This window comes from Corylus avellana, chromosome 1 (assembly GCF_965113065.1).
Source record: "Corylus avellana chromosome 1, dhCorAvel1.hap1.2, whole genome shotgun sequence".
In the NCBI taxonomy this organism is placed as follows: Eukaryota; Viridiplantae; Streptophyta; class Magnoliopsida; order Fagales; family Betulaceae; genus Corylus; species Corylus avellana.
The window spans coordinates 6,280,563-6,298,485 of NC_142490.1; the positions used below are offsets into that span (position 1 = coordinate 6,280,563).

At 35.8% G+C, this 17,923-nt stretch overlaps 3 protein-coding genes across 3 annotated transcripts; 1 reads left to right on the plus strand and 2 right to left on the minus strand.

Moving 5' to 3' along the window:
* Positions 1–1,597: 1,597 nt before the first annotated feature.
* On the minus strand, positions 1,598–3,133 carry LOC132171002 (DNA-binding storekeeper protein-related transcriptional regulator). The gene has a single exon (XM_059582194.2). The coding sequence runs from the start codon at positions 2,967–2,969 to the stop codon at positions 1,794–1,796; it is 1,176 nt and encodes a 391-aa protein (XP_059438177.1). The 5' UTR covers positions 2,970–3,133; the 3' UTR covers positions 1,598–1,793.
* A 2,446-nt stretch (positions 3,134–5,579) lies between these two features.
* On the plus strand, positions 5,580–6,680 carry LOC132168973 (putative transcription factor At5g28040). The gene has a single exon (XM_059580068.2). The coding sequence runs from the start codon at positions 5,580–5,582 to the stop codon at positions 6,678–6,680; it is 1,101 nt and encodes a 366-aa protein (XP_059436051.2).
* A 1,780-nt stretch (positions 6,681–8,460) lies between these two features.
* On the minus strand, positions 8,461–13,639 carry LOC132171003 (guanosine deaminase). The gene is made up of 5 exons (XM_059582196.2): positions 13,300–13,639; positions 11,295–11,354; positions 10,524–10,714; positions 9,166–9,270; positions 8,461–9,062 (listed from the first exon to the last, which is right to left on the minus strand). Exons 1-5 carry the CDS (start codon positions 13,313–13,315, stop codon positions 8,874–8,876), a joined length of 561 nt encoding a protein of 186 aa, XP_059438179.2. The 5' UTR covers positions 13,316–13,639; the 3' UTR covers positions 8,461–8,873.
* Between the last annotated feature and the right edge of the window lie 4,284 nt (positions 13,640–17,923).

The window sequence follows — 17,923 nt, forward strand, 5'->3', positions numbered from 1 at the left end:
CTAATAGCACCAATGAAAAATTTTGAAAGGTTTTTTATATTATTTTATGATCTATATTTTCAACCCGTCAAATAGAAGGCTATTTATAGCATCACCCATATTGATAGGGAGGGTGCAGTTTTGAAATAACGTCCCAAAAGTTACTCACTAGAAAAAAAAATAATAATAATAAAAATAAAATTAACATGCATAACACCCGTCAAATATAACTAACAAGTGTTATGCTTGCCAGTTACAATTTTACAAGCCGGAGGTTGTATCGTTGGCTTGAATGCAGAGGAACACAACTGTTTTTATTGGTTGACGATGCATGTTCGATGAAATGAGATTTTTTTTTTTGTATGCGCATTTTCAAGTCTCACATAACACACATTAAATTTTCAATAATAGTGATAGTAAATTAAAGACGAGGGATATTTTGAGGATGCTTCTAAACATAGAGTTCGGAGCAATCCACTTAGCGAGGTGGTGTGCACACAAGAAGTGGTGTGCACACAAGAAGTGCTCTAATATTGGAAGTGATGAAGCTTCATATGAATGTCGGCAACGATTGGAGAAAAATCCCAATCAGCAAGGAGTTGGAACAATGGAACTAGTTTTTTTTTTTTCATAAAAAAAAAAAAAAAAAAAATGAAAAAGAAAATTCAATGTGGGGAAGGGGAGAAAGGAGTCACCCTCAAAAATCAGATTGTTGCAACCTTTTTAGCAAGATCCACAGCAATATGTCCGGCTAAGTCCTGATTCCTGAAGCTTCATATGCAGGGGCTGTTCAATACTATACAAAGGACATTGCAAGAGGGCCATGATTGTCCTCTTCCCAGAGGGGATTTTGAGCATACGAAGGAGATTCTACATGGTAATTCTGATAAACGCCAACAAAACAGCACTCGACAATGGAAAAACACGTATTCCTCGGCCCTAGTAGAGAGAAATACTAGTTCCATACGTAATAAAGTCAATATTAATGAGTCTTTTAAAAAATTTAAATAGTTTTAAAATTAATAAAGAGGATCCTATTCAGGAATACAGCCTCCTGGTAAGTGCAGTGCCAAGATTGTTTGACGTAAATATGAAACCTCCTCTCTTTCCTTTTCTTTTTTCTAAGCAATTCCAACAATAACATATAACCAAAATCAGCACGCGATAAAATAACTTTATTTGGATTTAAATTACATCAATAACATGAAGGATGAGAAAAATAGTTTCCTCATGCAAAACAAGGGAAAAAGATCCAAAGCATGATGGAATCTTTACTACCCTCTCAGCCCTTTTTCATAAAATGGCCTGTTTTTTTCATCCTTATGGGCTATATATAAAAGCATAGAAAAAAGAACACAAAAGTGCAGAGCAGAATCATCCGTTGCCCATAAACAAATCTCTCATCCAAACCTAATTATTCCATGTCGGGGAGATTAAATCAAGATCCCTTTTAAAGTGAAATTCGCAAACTACCAAATTCTATCACGTGAAAAATATGATAAAATCATTATATTTGTCAAAAAAAAAAAAAAAAAAAAAAAGTGCAGTATTTTAGCAGTTCATCACTTCAATCTATATTATAATTTATATCAAATATAAAGATTATGAACAAACTACCAAACACTAAACAACTACTAGATATGATTATTCAACAAGTGTTTGTATCGAAATCACCAGAAAAGTATAAACCCAAAAAGCAATTACTCTACGCTATCAAGAACACCAACAAATATTCATCGAATTATAAAATTAAAATAAATAAATAAAAAGCCAGCCCACTTACTACAACGCACCCATAGATTAGAATCAACCAATCACCGTCCCGTGGACCGCAACTCCTCCAGGGCCGCCCGAATCTGATCCTGCACCAACTCCAGCCGCTTGGCGTACACCTCCAGCTCCAGAATCTGCTGCTTCCTCCACCGCTCGTCCACCGCCGCCACTTCCACTCCGCCGAAACTCAGGGGCATCGCATTCATCGCCATCGCGTTCATCCCCAATCCCCCGTACCCAATTCCAACTCCTCTTCCCCCAATTCCCATCGCATTGCTCAGCAGCTCCTTGAACAGCGGCGACAAGCAGCTCCTCACCGTCTCTTCGATCATGTTCCCCAAATTGCTAGTATTAGTATTGTCATTGCTGTTAGTTTTGTTATCTGTTGGCGTCGGAATTCGCTTCTCTTCGCTGCGAGTCGCTGATCGGGGCCGCTTGCGCGACTTCGGGGTCAAATTCGGCTTCTTCTCGCCTATTTCTTCGGTAAAGTTAGGGTTTTTGAGGTTGGGATCTTCGTCGTCGAAGACGACGTCGTCGACGGCAAGGCGGCCGGTGGCGTTGTCTGCGTTGCTCCAGATCTTGCGGGAGATTTCGAAGGTGGCCTGGTCGTGGGGGCTCTTGAAGGAGAAGTCCTTGCCGGCGGTGATCTTGCCGACGACGTTGCGGTACTTCTTCTTCAAACGGCGAAGCTTCTCGACGAGCTGGTTCTTGTTGAAGTCAAGCTGGAGCTTTGACTTGATCTGGTCGTAGAACAAAGCGGTGTCGTTGTGGTGCGTGGAACCCCGAGACGTCGTGTAGTCGAGGAAGCCCTGGAGGAGCTCGATCTCGTCCTCGTCGGTCCAAAGCCGCTGGAAAAGCCTGCGAGAGTCGTCGATTGGTTGGGGCTGGGGCTTTTTCTCCTCGGCTTCGGCACGTTCTCGTTTAGGTGAAGGCATAGAGGAGGAGGAGGTGGCGATCGTCATGGTGGTGGCGATTGCCGACGTGGCAATCGGCAGGCGGCCGTTGGGGACCGAGGAGGCCGGCACCGCGACGGTTACTGCGTCGGCAGCAGGCGATGAGGTGGAGGGGGAGGCTGAATTGATGACGTCATCCGTCTCGTTCTCGTTTTCGATTTCGATTTCGTCGTCGTCGTCATCGTCGTCGTCGGATAGTTCGTCGTCATCGTCGTCGAGGTCTTCTTCAGGAAAGGAAACGGTGTCGTCTTGCTCGGAGGCCATTAGACAAATTTTTTTAGAGTAACAGAAGGAGGAGAGCCCTGGGTTTGATTTTTTTCTTTATTTCTTTTTTCTTTATTTTTTGTTTTGGTTGGGTCTGGGGGTTTGTGGTTGTGGGGCTAAGGTTGGGCGAGGTGGTTAGGTTAGGCCGAGAGTGAAGGGGTTCACGAGGCTTCGTTGTATATGCGTGGTGGTAGACTTTGGTTAAATTCGGTGGAGAATGTGTGGGGACCATCGGACCCACGCGCATGCAGAGCTGCGTGTCGATTACTACCTACGAATTTTTCAGCCTTATTTTATTTCTTTTTTCTCTCTAATCACTATTAAATTATAATTTCTTACGCTTACGCTACCTTTTTCTCCGCACAAAGTTTGGTGTCCCAATTATATTCTTGTTTTGTTCCTTTGGTAAAAAAATAAAATAAAAATAAATAAAAAATTTGTTGCCAAAATGTGCCATTAAATTGTTTATATACTTTCAAATTATAAAGTGAGATAATTAATTATATGAATTTTGTGGGGGAAAAAAAAAAAATACACCTATAATTTGCAAAAGTGAGCTGTCACAAGGCATAACAGCAAAAATATGTGAGGCTATCAATAATCCGTTTGAAAGCGTCAATGTTATTTATTTAGAAATTGTGTACACAATAATTATCCTTAAAAGATTTTAATAACTTTTTGAGGATGTTAGTTTATCTGACTTGATTGTTCATACCTTACTGCTTAAAGTGATTGGTTCGGATCTTCGATCTGCTTTTTTTTTTTTTTTTTTTAATTATTATTATTATTACTATTATTGGCTTAATAACAATTTTTTTTTTTTTTTAAAGTGAATAACAATTAATTACACTCACCAGTCGAGTATTCAAATAAAAGTATTATTTCTTTATAATATTTCCAATTCCAGCGGTTCCTGGATCAGCCCAAAGTCAAACTGTAGCTCAACGCCCCAGCCTAAATTTAGGCCCAGATAGGTCCAAACGCTTCCTTACTTACTCTTCACCTTGATGCTGAGCAAAATCAGACAAAAATAAAATATTAAATAAATTGCATGTTATATATATATATATATATGGCTGAATGGGTAGGCAGTTAAACTGCCCTTTTTATTTTATGGTTAAATTTGAATTTAAATTTTAAAAAATATTTTGTCGCATTATTTTAAATTTTTAGATGACATGATATTCAGATATTATAAATCTGGAAACATGTGTGAAATGTTTTTATATTTGTATGATATGAGGAATACGACAAAATAACTTATTTGTCACAAAACCAAAACTTAAACTTTTAATTATGAAAATTAAAACTTTGACCTTATTTATCAGGAGAGTAAAATTTAATAACTCTTTTAGACAATTTCCCTTATAATATAAACGCCATGATAATATGGCATCATCTATACCATTCATTTGAATTTGAGTAATGCAATTTGTTACACCCTTAACTCATTCTTATTTTACTCAGTGGAGGACCAAATACTTTGCCACTAGAAAATCCACAGAAGGTCCAACCACGGGCCTAAGAACACACATCTCAAAATTTTCATGAATAAATTTACTAATCATTCAAGTGAATTGAGGGAAACCTAGAAGGACTAGGTTAACTGGCCCAAGGCCTCCTCCTCCCAGTCACCTTCTCCCCCTCCTAGACGGTCACTTTATATGCCAGTATATAAGGCCTAAGGTACAGAAATCCCAAACTACCCTACACATATTATTAACATGTCAATAATATTCTCTCCTCATCACATAGCTCTCCATCACACTCCATACTGACTTGGGCGTCGAAGTCCCTCCAGCCCTCTAGATTCAACTGGCTTATAACGCTTTTTACCTCTTTTGCATGTGGATCTCTTCACTTGGAAGGTGGCTAGAGGCCATTGTTGGTGCTAGTTATTCTTGACATCAACACTAAGCACTTAAAAAAAAGATCTAACTGTCGATAGATACTATTACATTAGCCTAGTAAAATGGAGTGTGATGGGATGTAGTATAAAGTATTTCTCTTTGAATTTTTGTATCAGATAATTTCATATAAATTTGAATAATGCTACACATCACATCATTCTTCCCCTTGACTCATTTATATTATTTTACAAAATTATCTCTCACAAATCTATTAGTGGATTCACTCATCCATTACGAAGATGAAATGAAGAATGATTTTTATCATTTATATATGATAAACACTACAACATCTACTATTATCCTTCCGGGCTGAACTAGATATATAAATTATAAGTCATGTTGTACATCATTTTCCAACTATCTTTTACTTGTTTCTTTTACATATTTATCAAAATTACTATTAGATCAAAATTTAAATATAATTCATATAAAATTTAATGGTAATTTTAAAAGTTACATCAATTAAAAAATATATAAATAATATTTAGGAGACTCTCGCATGAATAATGTGAATATCACGCGCGGGGATTAAAATGGTGGCAAATGTGTGTCCGAAATCGTTGTGGTGCAACTGCAACCAATGGATTGTAATGTTTATGCCTCCGGAATTTCAGTATTTCTTTGAAACTGCGTTTAAAACCGTCCGTACAAAACAAATACACATTAAGAACTCCTAAAACGTTAATTAAAATGCACGAAAATGCTTTCTTCCTTTGTTGGCTGGATTATGTTCTCTTCCTCTTCCTCTTCCTCTTCTTCCTCCCAATACGAAGCAGAAGAAGACGACGACGACGACTCGCGAAACGACTGCGTTTCGACTGAACCTCGTGATCACATTGACATTAATATCACCAATGACGAGGAGAAAAACGACGTCGTCTCGGCTGACGATGATCGCGATATTCCGGTCGGCATCGCTGTCCCCACCGACGCCTTCGCCTCTGTAACCGTGGCACTCCCCGCCACCGTGGCCCCGATAGGCGATCGCGATCGCCCTTCGATTGCAACCACCACCACCGTCATCGGGAATCGAAAACGGCGTCGCAATGACGACGTCGACGTCGACGACGATGAGGATGGTCGGAGACTGTTCCATAGGCTTTGGACGAAGGAGGACGAGATGGAGCTCTTGCGAGGCTTCCTGGACTACACAACGCGACGTGGCAGCACTCAGTGCAAAGACACCGCATTGTTCTACGACCAAATCCGGTCAAAGCTCCACGTGGCTTTCAACAAGAACCAGCTCTTGGAAAAGCTCCGCAGGCTAAAGAAGAAGTACCGAAACTTTCTTCACAAAATCGGCTCCGACAAAGAGTTTTCTTTCAGGAACGCTCACGATCAGGCCACGTTTGAAATCTCTCGTAAGATCTGGGGCGTTGATCATGATCAACCAATTAGTCATCATAACCTTGATAGCCTCAATCTTGTCAATGTTAAGGTGGAGAGCGACGAAGTTGTCGGCGATTGGAGGCCCCCGAAGCCGACGAAGTCCCCGTTAGGCTTGAGGAGCAATGAGAAACACGTATCGAACAATGGGTCGACGTCAAATCAAAAGAACGACAGCGTATCGGATTCGATGGAGGAGACAGTGAGGAGTTGCTTGTCGCCGTTGTTTAAGAAGCTGTTGAGTAATGCATTGAGTCCGATGCCGACGACGTTGAATTTGGTGGGTGGGGAAGCGGCGGATGAGAAGTGGAGGGAGCAGCGGATTTTGGAGTTGGAGGTGTATTCGAAGCGGTTGGAGTTAATACAGGATCAGATTAAGGGAGCATTGGAGGAGTTGCGGTCTATGGGAGGGTGATGGAATTTAATTTGTAGACTTTTTGTGGGTATTTGATTTCAATTTTTTTTTTTTTTTGGGTATAAAAGTTGCTTGGTGATTGATCATCAATGGTTGACAGTGTAGCAAGTAATTGAGTTTTGTGGGTTTTACATATATTTTCTTGAATTGATAGAATAGTTTTAGAACAATGATTTTTTGTTGTCTGAGAATGTCACTAGCATTCATTAATTGGGTGGGTATGTCGGTAACTCATAGGACAAGAAGCCTAAGATATATCTCAACTTCACACAAAGGAGTAATGCTTTAAAGATGACTCTTGTTTTTTTTGTGTTCTTTTATAAACGTGTAATTTAAATTTACTATTGAATTTGAAAATATTATTATCATATTTTAATTTATTTGTAATTTTAAAAGTCACATCACATTTGGAAAGATAGAAAGAGTCATCTTTCTAGCATTTCTCAAATAGCCTATAAAATTATAAATCACATGAACGATGATAACATAGTAGCTCAAAAACAGTATGATAAAGATAAAGACAAAGAGAAATATAGAAAGCTCGATCTTGTTGATATGGCTAATCTTGTAATCTAATAATATGACTAAAATATAGTTTGTATTTGTGTAGAAGAGTGAGTGAAGGAAGATTTGAGTACTACTTCGGAAATATGTCACAACTATGAGTGATTAATAAAATATAGTTAGGCTCAAACTCTTAGCCCTTAGCTTTTAGGTTGAGTGGTGTCTAGACATGTTATATTATAGTCTCACCCCCTTGGCCAAAAAAAAAAAAAAAAAAAAGGGATCGGGTGCTTTTGGGGGTGGCCGGACCACCTCCAAGGGGCTGGGGGTGGTTTCAGCCACCCCCAAATGAACCCGATCCTCCCCCCCCCCCCCCCCCCCCTTTTTTTTTTTTTTTTTTTTTGGGCCTTTTGAGGGTGGCCGAACCACCCCCATGGCCACCCCCAGACCGGCCAGGGGGTGGCTCAGCCGCCCCTGATTTCTTTTCTTTCTTTTTTTTTTCTTTTTTTTTTTTTAATATTATGCTCAAAACGACGTCGTTTTGGGTTGGGTGGTGATGTAATTTTGAAGCCCATAACGACGTCGTTTTGGGCTAGGTAAGTATTGTAATTTTGGAGTTCAAAACGACGTAGTTTTGGTTGAGGCTAAAATGAATATAAAAAGTTAAAAGGGTTCAAAGTGAGAGAAAACCAAAGTTCAGGGAGCCTAAGTAAGAGTTTTGAAAATTTATGGAATATGTCAAAATGGCTGGAAGTTCAAGGAGAATTTCTGAAGTTTCCCCAAAAATTATATAAAAAACTTTTGTTTTTAGGGAATGTAACAATGTGGTGATAAGCATGTGTTGGAAGATGATTGATATTGATATAACAGATTAACGGATTTTGTCAACTTTTTTAACGACGTATACCTTCTTCTTCTTTTTCTAATTCCAGTGAGCTATTCGTCACTTTTTAAATCTTAGGAAGCTATTTGTCATGACCCCAACCTACATGGACCAATTTAACATTTATTCCAACATTCTATTGAATATGTTTAACCTGGAAATAAGCGAAGCTTAATGTTTCATTTGTTTTGTGTACCAAAAGTTATGCATATGCATGGTCATTAGCAAGGAAATAAAAAATAAAAATCAATTAATGAAATAACTTAAACTGAAAAAACAGCAATTAAGTAAATGCAAATCAGATGGGAATACAATCCCAGACGCCATGACATCATAGAGATGAAAACTAAATGGTACAACACCCATATCCCATCCCTGCTCAGACAAAAAAGAAGAAGCCATATCCATCCCCACTCAAAAGTTCCCCCTTTTCAATTCCTACTCAAGTCATCAGCAACCAAAAGGAACATTATCTTTGATTTGCAGTTCTCATGGTCCCACAAGCACCTTCATTATCAAACTTTTCCCATTTCTCATGTACATGTCAAAAGTGTCCCAGAGTTCATGTAAAAAGAGCTGAGAGAATATCAAGCATATTCAGAACCCTAGGCAGTTAAAAAATGTATCATTTGTGGTTGTCAAGCAAGAAAACTAGGATTAATTATTGGAGTAACTTATTATGAGACAAGAAATTTTCTTTTTCGTTTTATAACGAGGGGAGAGAGAGAGAGAGAGAGAGAGAGAGAGAAGTCTATGCCATGAGTTATTTATAAGCTTTTTTCCCACTGTAGAGGAAACTATGAAGATCAATACATGGTAAACTTTGCTTTTGTCTTCTCAAATACTTGTTCTGCTATAACAGCTCCAGTACCATCGGCTTTCTTGATCTCCAGGTGAGCCTTCTCGTAAAACCCTGTGCCTCTTAATGCATCCGCAATGAAATCATCAAACCCGATCGATATAGCTGCTTCAGCTTTGGCTCCATAAACCAACCTCTTTTAAAATAAAATAAACAAACAAACAGAAAATATCAATATTTTATGGTAATGTGGAACAGTGATTGTCATCCAAAATTAAATATAGTTTTGAAAATTAGACCTTGATTCTTGAAAGATGGATAGCACCAAAGCACATTGGACAAGGCTCACAAGACGCATATATCTCACACTCTGAGAGCTCAATTTGATTCAACTTTTTACAGGCCTATATGAGAAATCCATTCCAAGCATGAGGTCCATGAGTGTGTCAAAACGCAAAATAAGATACCCAAAAGTTGAAGTAAAGTTTCCAAAAAGAACAGAATTAATTACTAATTACACACTTTAAAAACTTTCAAGAAAAGATTAGAACTGATTCCAGTAGCCACAATGTTATGTAAAGAAACTTTTTCAGCTCGGTATTATAATGTAAGATTCCTTTGTCTGGATCTATATGCATATCCATCCTCACAATTAAGTAATTACTTTGGCAACTCTACAATGAAAATTGAATGACACAAATCCAAATCTTTTTTATTTTCACTTTTTCCTTCACTCAAGTTTCGGATAATAGTCCCAACAAACAGATGAAAACAAGAGAATTTATTTATTTATTTATTATCAGTTCACTTTGCTAACCATCATTTTGAAAGGAAACAGGAAAAATGATTGCACATGATTCAGATCAATTATCAGGGTTTTTGAAAAACTCCAGCATATAGATGCTCAAATAAGCTGCCATCAAAATAACGCCTGGACCAACCTCACTAGTAAAGTAAGACATTAACAATTGATGATTTTCTTTTTCCTATCCGGTATCCACAATGAAGTACTAGAAGTTTCAAACTCCCATAAGTCCACACATTTGAGAATTACATCTGTATGCTAATTCTAAATTCCATTACTCTCAAAATTTTATACAGTGTGTGTGTGTGTGTGTGTGAGAGAGAGAGAGAGAGAGAGAGAGAATAAAACTTAATCAAACACAACAATTAATTCTCACTTATAAGGGAAGGCAGGTGTTTTAGTACGAAGTGCAAAAATGTTGATGATTATGCATTGGCAATAGAAACAAGATTACTATATGTAAGCTTGAAACAAAACCAATCTGGAACCACTTATTCCTAACTACATGACAAGAACCATCTTTTTCGTCATTGTCATCAACAAGAAGCAATTTGGTGCATAATCAAGATGAAAGATCCACCCATGCATGGTTCTCAAGAATTACGGTTACTTGCATATGTGTCTTTGTGTGTTTGTGTGTGTGTGGAAGACCCACCCATACACGTGTGTCATTATGGCCAAAAGCATATATCGACTAATATCAACCTCACGCATCAACGGAAGATTTGTAGATAAGCTTGCCTTCAATATAAAAGTTAAGTTTCTACAGAAACAATCTATGAAGCAGGCACCACCATACTCAAAGTAATTAAATAACCCACACAAGCCAACAGGATAATTTCTTGGTCTCACCTCTCTTATTGCTGTAACCTCTGCATGTGCAGTTGGGTCAGTGTTTCGCAAAACCATGTTGTGACAGCTTGCAACTACCTCATCATTATGAACAACAACTGCACCAAATGGGCCTCCATCTCCACATTCAACCCCTTTATATGCTTCTTCAACTGCTTGGGTTAAGAATTTGTGGTCTCTATCCTGCACAACTGATTGATCAATCACAAAGAAAGGACATCATGATGTAATCATACTTGTACCAGCTTTTAATTTATACAAGGAAAACAATTCAGAGGGATGGAGCTGCGGAGGGGGTGGGTCACCCCCTCTGCAACCTTGGCTCCACCTCCTTGCTGGGGGTTGGTCGCAGTGGCAGTGGGTTGCAGAATTACACAAGACCAGGTGTGAACACAAATCAATGCCCCATTTGAGTAAAACAGACATAGTATATGTAATCAATTCAGTTGGTAGATTATACACAAGGCTAGTAAAATGGATATTAGATTTATATAATTCTTTTACAAAAACAATTATTCAACAATACACTGATCAATAAAAAAACTTAGCTCTTTTAAAGATGATTACCAGCTGTTATATGGTAAAATTGAGTACAAAACGGGTAAAAAAATACTTGACATCTCCACATAAAATGGTATAGTAACATGTACAATTTGAGAAAACAACAAAGAGACGGACTCCACCACCAAGAAGTATACAGCTAGCTGTAAAAACCATTAACTCTAAAATTCAGGGGTGGGAGGATGAGATAAGAGATGGATTTGGAATTACCTTCTTGATAGCCAGCAAGTGCAGAAGCTACAGAAATTGTTCCATCTTTAGCTTCCAGCACTATGAACAGAATGAGGACAAAAGAGAGTAAATAACATCAACTATAAATTTTTCCAGATGCATGAAGCATATATGAGGGGAAAAAAATAGCATCATTTTCTAGTAATTCCAGTTCTCAATAAATTAACCATTTCAATCAATATGCATTGCTAGAAATAGTTTAAAGGGGAAAAAGTAACAATCTATTAAAGTCAAGACCGATATTATATCTATAAAAGAGCCAATTTACCTCAAACTACCATGGAAGGGGAAATCATAGGTAGGTGGAACATGAGGAAGAAAAGTTCACAAAACAAACACAACATGAATACTTGTATGTCATTTCTGAAAATAAATTATGATGCCATGTTTAAAAAGAACAGTCAAGAAAATTCATTGGAAATGCGGATTCACGTCTCTTACAACTGACATGGCCTCTGTTCTTGGAGCAGAAGCAATTTAATTTATATCTGTCCCAAGGTATTATTTCTAATAGAAAAGTAATTCCCAGTTGCTTTATAGTAGCATAATAGGAGTATCACAGACACTATGAACCATCACCCTAAATGAAAGAAACTCATCAGGTTCAAATTTCAAATATGATGCCATTTTCATATTTTACTATTGATGGCATTTATTTTCCGCGATGGTCCAATTGTCAATTAAAGGAAAACAATCAAATGATTGAATATCCAGACCCAAAATACGCAGAAATATTTTAATGTCATTTTCAATTGTTTCCAACCTACTTGATAATCAATGGAAATATGGAATAATGGAAGAAAACATGTAGGAAACTTCTCTTTGAGCTTTATAATATAGGGCCATATTAAGAAAGGACATTGGAAATCAGATCTCAGAAAGAGCTTTCAAACTTGTTTACCACATTATTTAGCCTGCACTACTTCGAATAAGAATTAATTTTAACAAAGAAAAAAAACCAATTTTGGAACTCATTAAGTAGCATTCAAAAGGCATTTTTATTGCATCTTGAGCCACATCAAGGCATGTTTTTCTTTGAAAGCGAGAGAGCTACTTTAAAGTTATGACCAAGCAATGCTTGAGATCAAGGCATGTTTCCCTCAAAATAGTGTCATTTCAGAAGATATTTCTCAAATAATGCTGTTTTAACTTTATTTCCCGAACGAATTCCCTTTATGTCATGTTGATTTCATCTTAAGAAGTTAGATTAGGGAAGAAAGACTGACTAAGATTAAAAAGAAAAGGGAGTGTTGTTTTATCTTGCCTCTTCCTCTTTTTCTTCTATTCTTTAATTTTCAGTACACTAAAACCATAATCCTGTCTCTATATCTTGTCTTCTTATCTCTTTCAAGCTTCCTATTTCTCTTATCACAATTGCGATGTATTATTCATTTTCATCTTTATTGGTAACATATTAAAGAAAACATGGAAGTTTGAAATTATATTGTATTTGAAGGTTAGCATTCTCAATTTATTTTAATTATTTTGTTTTTGATGTGCATTTCTTCCCTTTGACTATATTCAGTTCCTTTGTGAATAACTTGAATTACAAAAATCTAGCCAAGTCAACTCATTAACTTAAAAAAATAAAAAAGGAGGAAAAAAAACTCTGATTCAGAAGAGTTTTTCTTGAAGGAAAACATATTTGCAGGAAAAGTAGAAAACAGAACAGACCCAACCTAGAATTCTTACACCTAATTTTCAACAATCTAAAGAACATTTAACCTGTAATCGAATACAAAAACATATAAACAAACAGATACATACATACATACATATATACGTACACACACGTGTGATACAGTATGCTGGTGATAATGGATCATCTGCCAATTTCCGAAGAACAAAACTCTAAATCACAATTCAGTATTTATAAGAAAGAATGGCAACCAAGATAGATTGCAGTTTTAGCAAGCTCAAATAGTTGCCACAGAACAAAAGAAAAGAAATCATTACAAAGAAAAACAGTTGCAGAGAACTTTACCGTTAGCCTCCTCCATGACTGGAAATGCGAAGAAGGAGAGGGAAATGAACTAATTAAGAAAATGGGTATTCAGGAAAAGGTCCAGAAAAGAGGAGGTAGAGAGGAAGAAAGTGAGGAGGAGGAAGAGAAAAACGTTTCCACGTATGGTAATATTTATACACTTTTGGAGAGAGAGAGATGGAAATGAGATTCCAAGTAAACAAAATTCAGGGTCTTCGTAGAAAGAAAAGTTTCAGAATCACGTTCCTACGACAGTTCAAATCTACCATAGATATTACATGCGATTCCGTGGAATAAGGTCCTCCGTGTCTGGGAGTCGGACTCCAATTTTTCGCACGAACCAAACAGGGCCTTACAAAAATATAAATGAAAGAATAGTTACCTAATAAAACTATAAAGTATCTTCAATAATAAATATCATGGACACTCTGGGGTGGAACTAGACAATTAAGATTGGGGGACAAAATATAAAAATTCATAAATTTTAGAAATAAAATTTTAAATTTTAAGGGTAATTTTAAAATTTTGGGAGGACAAATAGGACCTATGTAGGTCCGCCCATGTGGATACTATATATTTTATCAAGATAGATATCAAAATGATATTGAATTTATTCATTGGTATCCGTAGTTTTTTTTTTTGACATGTCAATGTAAGAGAGGTAAGGGGGATTCGAACTAGTAACCTACGCTTCATTAAGCGTGGTCCCAGCTGATTGAGCTAGACGGTAGTATTTTTTTATTAATTGTTTAGTAATTTCCAATTAATAAGCTTTATGTCATCTTGATACTCATCTTTAAAATAAAAAATAAAAAAAAATAAAAAAGCCAAAAAAAGACCAGATAAGAGAAAAATTGGGTCAAAGTTGTGTATTTATCATTTCTTAGAGGGATTAGTTACATATATTTTATAAATGACATAAATTTCCTTCAAATCAATCTAGAAGAAATATCTTTTAATCTATTTAAATTAGTGTCAAGTATCTATAAACATTTAAAAAGCACATTAAATTCTTAACGTCATTAATAGCAGTTCTATCACTTCATATTTACCATATTTTTTAATATTTTAAAAATTATAAATACTAACCTGGTATAACATTAGTTTTAAAACAATAATTAAAATGTGAACGAATTTATACGGTTTAATATCTTAAAAATTATAAAAATATATTAAAAGACTTTTTACTTGGTCACAAAATGGCATTTTAATTACAAATACTAGATTCTATAATATTATTCAACAAGGCTTATATGACACTCCAACTAACTCTTAAATTAATCATTATTAAATAAAAAAAATCAATAGTTAATTTAAATGCTAGTCAATATTATTGAAAAATTGTAGGATAAAAAAAAACAATCCACATTGTTGGACCTCAATTGTTTAAATAAGAAGTAAGAACTCACGTTTTGTTGAATATGCTGTTTTTATTTTTATTTTTGTAAAAATACTACTTTTTTTTCTTTTTTTTTTTTTTTTTTAGAAAAAACATAACATTTTATTCAATAATACCACGAGTATAAAGCTCTTACATCACAGAGTAAAGCTCTGAAGCAACCATAGCATAAAGCTATAAGATTACTAGGTTTAGTACAAGATTCGAGACCAATCCGCTAACCCATAACTAAAATCAGATTTAATACTAAATCTGTGACAAACAGACTTAACCAAATGCATGGATAGAAATTATTCATCGACCTTGAGAGCGGAAAGACTCTCATGCCGAAACTCTTCCTCCTCGACCCGAAAGTCAGGATAATGATTACATCCACAACCCAAAGGCCTGGACCAAAACTAATTAATCCGAAGGCGACATAGATCGAGTGAGAGGGGAAAGAGCCTTATTACAAACCGAACAAAACATGGAAATTAAACAATACAGGGAAAAAACACACGCCAAAACACAAATACATCTTAAAGAAGCAATATAATAAAACAAGAAAAAAAACAGCACATTCCAATCACGCACACACCGGGAACCGAAGGGGCGTTGGAAGCTCATCGCGGCGGGAACGCGTCGAAAGGTCCAACAGTGGACGGTGGGCGATGAACAGGCGCGGAGAAGACCAGCAAAGCAGGACCTGAAAAAACAACCAAAAAAAAAAAAAAACCAACAACAACAACAAGGAGCCACCAAAACAGGGAAAAAGTACGGAAAATTAGCACAAAGTGGGAAGACGGTAGCCGGAAGGGAGCCGGACTCGTGCAGGCTGAAAACCGCCGCGTAAGGGGAGTGGGAGCTCGATGCGGTGGGGACGCATGAAAGAAAACCTTAATAGCGGGTAGCGAAGCGGCAACACAGGTCGGCGGCGACCACAGACAAAATCTAAACCCACAAAGAGCCAAAACAAGGCTAAGGAGCCCACTGCAGAAAATAAAGGCGGGGGAAGAAAAGAGGCAAGGAAGGGGCAAAAACGGAGGGGGGAAAGGAGCCACAAGGAATGGGAAGAAAGGAGGCACCGGGGCTAGGGCATTAGGTAAATAGCTAGCACCAGAGCGAGGAGAATGAGGGGAGGAGGGAGGCTGCCAAACGGCCAACCCTCCTCCCCTATGTGGCTGAAGGGTTTCGCTTTTCTCTCTGGCGGCTAGAAAGAATAGAGACGGCTAGGGTTTTTTGTAAAAATACTACTTAAGATATATACCGAAAGATTATTATTAATTATTTTATACTATATAGTTTTAACTATAATGTATGTGGATTTTCTTTATTTTTAGATAATTGAGGTCCAAGTTATACGGAGAAAGCTATAAAATTGAGATTAATAAATTGAGATCTCATAAATTCATGTTAAATTACAATTTAATACTGAAATTTATTATATGGTTATTGTTACGGGAATTAGGAGGAGATTGAAATTTGTATTGAAATATAGAGCCCCTTCTATTCAGATGTGTTGTAAAACTTTATTTTATAGCTTTCAATAAAAATTTAACACACCATATAAAAATATTAAATACAATAGAGATAAAAACACAGTATCTTTAATTTAAACCAATCTCATGGACCTTTTCATTCATTTTAACTCAACGCCCACCACCCCCACCCACCTCCAAGCTCCCGACATCATAGTCTAAATTAAAAAACCAACTAAGACGGTAGTTCCAGTGGTTTTGTCGATGGGTATTTTGTTAATGAAATATTTTGTCAAGAGAAGAAGTACATATAAAAGTATGAAATATCTTACAATTTAGCCTTTAAAAGTGTTATATGTCCCTTAACATATAAAATAAATAAATATATATATTTAAAAAAAAAAAAAAAACGGAAATGGTACGTGATAAAAGAAGTACATTTTTTTTTTTTAATGAAAATGGTATGTGTTATCCTGATTCTAAATGGATATTATTTCATAAAAACTAGATGAGAAAAATAAGAGCCAATTTATTTATTTTTTTTATAAAAATAATATTCATGTAAGACTAGAAAAATACCTAGCAAAAATAACACAATACTTTTAGAGAATAAATTTTAAAAAAAAATTATACAATTCAATTTATAAGAAATTTAAATATAAATATTATATTAGGGACCAGATATTTTTTCTTTTCGGGATGTGATGACAAAAACATATATATAATTCGGCTAAAGTAAAGTAAAATAGGTTTTTTACTTCTTTTTTTCTAGTTAGACTTTCGCACGGCATTGGCCATTGGGATTGGGATTGCGTATTGATCCACCATGTGAGACCATTTAAATCTTACAAAAAAGCAGAGACATTTTAAACGTGTTGAATTTTCTGTGGAACAGGTTACAGGACCCAACGCTTGACCAGGATGTCAGTTGGTTAGTTAGGGTTGATTAATACGTCTTTGATGTAAACAGCCTCCCCCTCTCTTTTCTTTTCCTTTTTAATTTTTCGTTTCTCTATTTGGAAAATTTTATTCTTAACACTTTTTCAAGAAACATTTATGAACTACTATTCACAAGGAGTAATGTCTCAAAGAGGTAGCTCAATTGGTTGAGACTATACCTAATGAAGCGAAAGTCTCTAGTTTAAATCTCTTCCCCTTCTTATGTGGACATGTCAAAAAAAAATCATAAAGAGTAATGCTAAAAGGGGTTTATATGTATACGTACTCTTTCAAATTATCATTTAAGAGGAATGATACAGCCCAAACTTGGGGCCAACTTATACTTTTTATTCATAATAATGATAAATTTTTTTTAAAAATGGTAATTATTATGAAGAAAATTACAATTTTTATTTTTTTAAAAAATACCAAATAAAAGAAGGACCAAAATAAAAATTATTGCTTTAAAAACTTTTTTAATTTTTAATTTTGTTATTTTTTAAATTAAAAAATAAGGAAAAAGTTTATGAAGCAAAATACAGTTTTTATTTTTTTTAAAAAAAAAAATTCCTAAAAATAAAGAATAACCAAAATAAAAATTATTGCTTCAAAAACTTTTTTTAATTTTTTAATTTTTTAAATTAAAAAATAAAGCAAAAGTTGGCCTAAAGTTGGGCAAAATAGTTATGCCTTTAGCATTTTCCATAATTTAATTGTCAATGTCGACTCTTAAGACTAGTAACAAACTACAATTTAATTGTCAATCTCTACCCAACTAGCACAAAGATAAAAATACCCGTATATATTCTCAATAAGACACAAATACCCT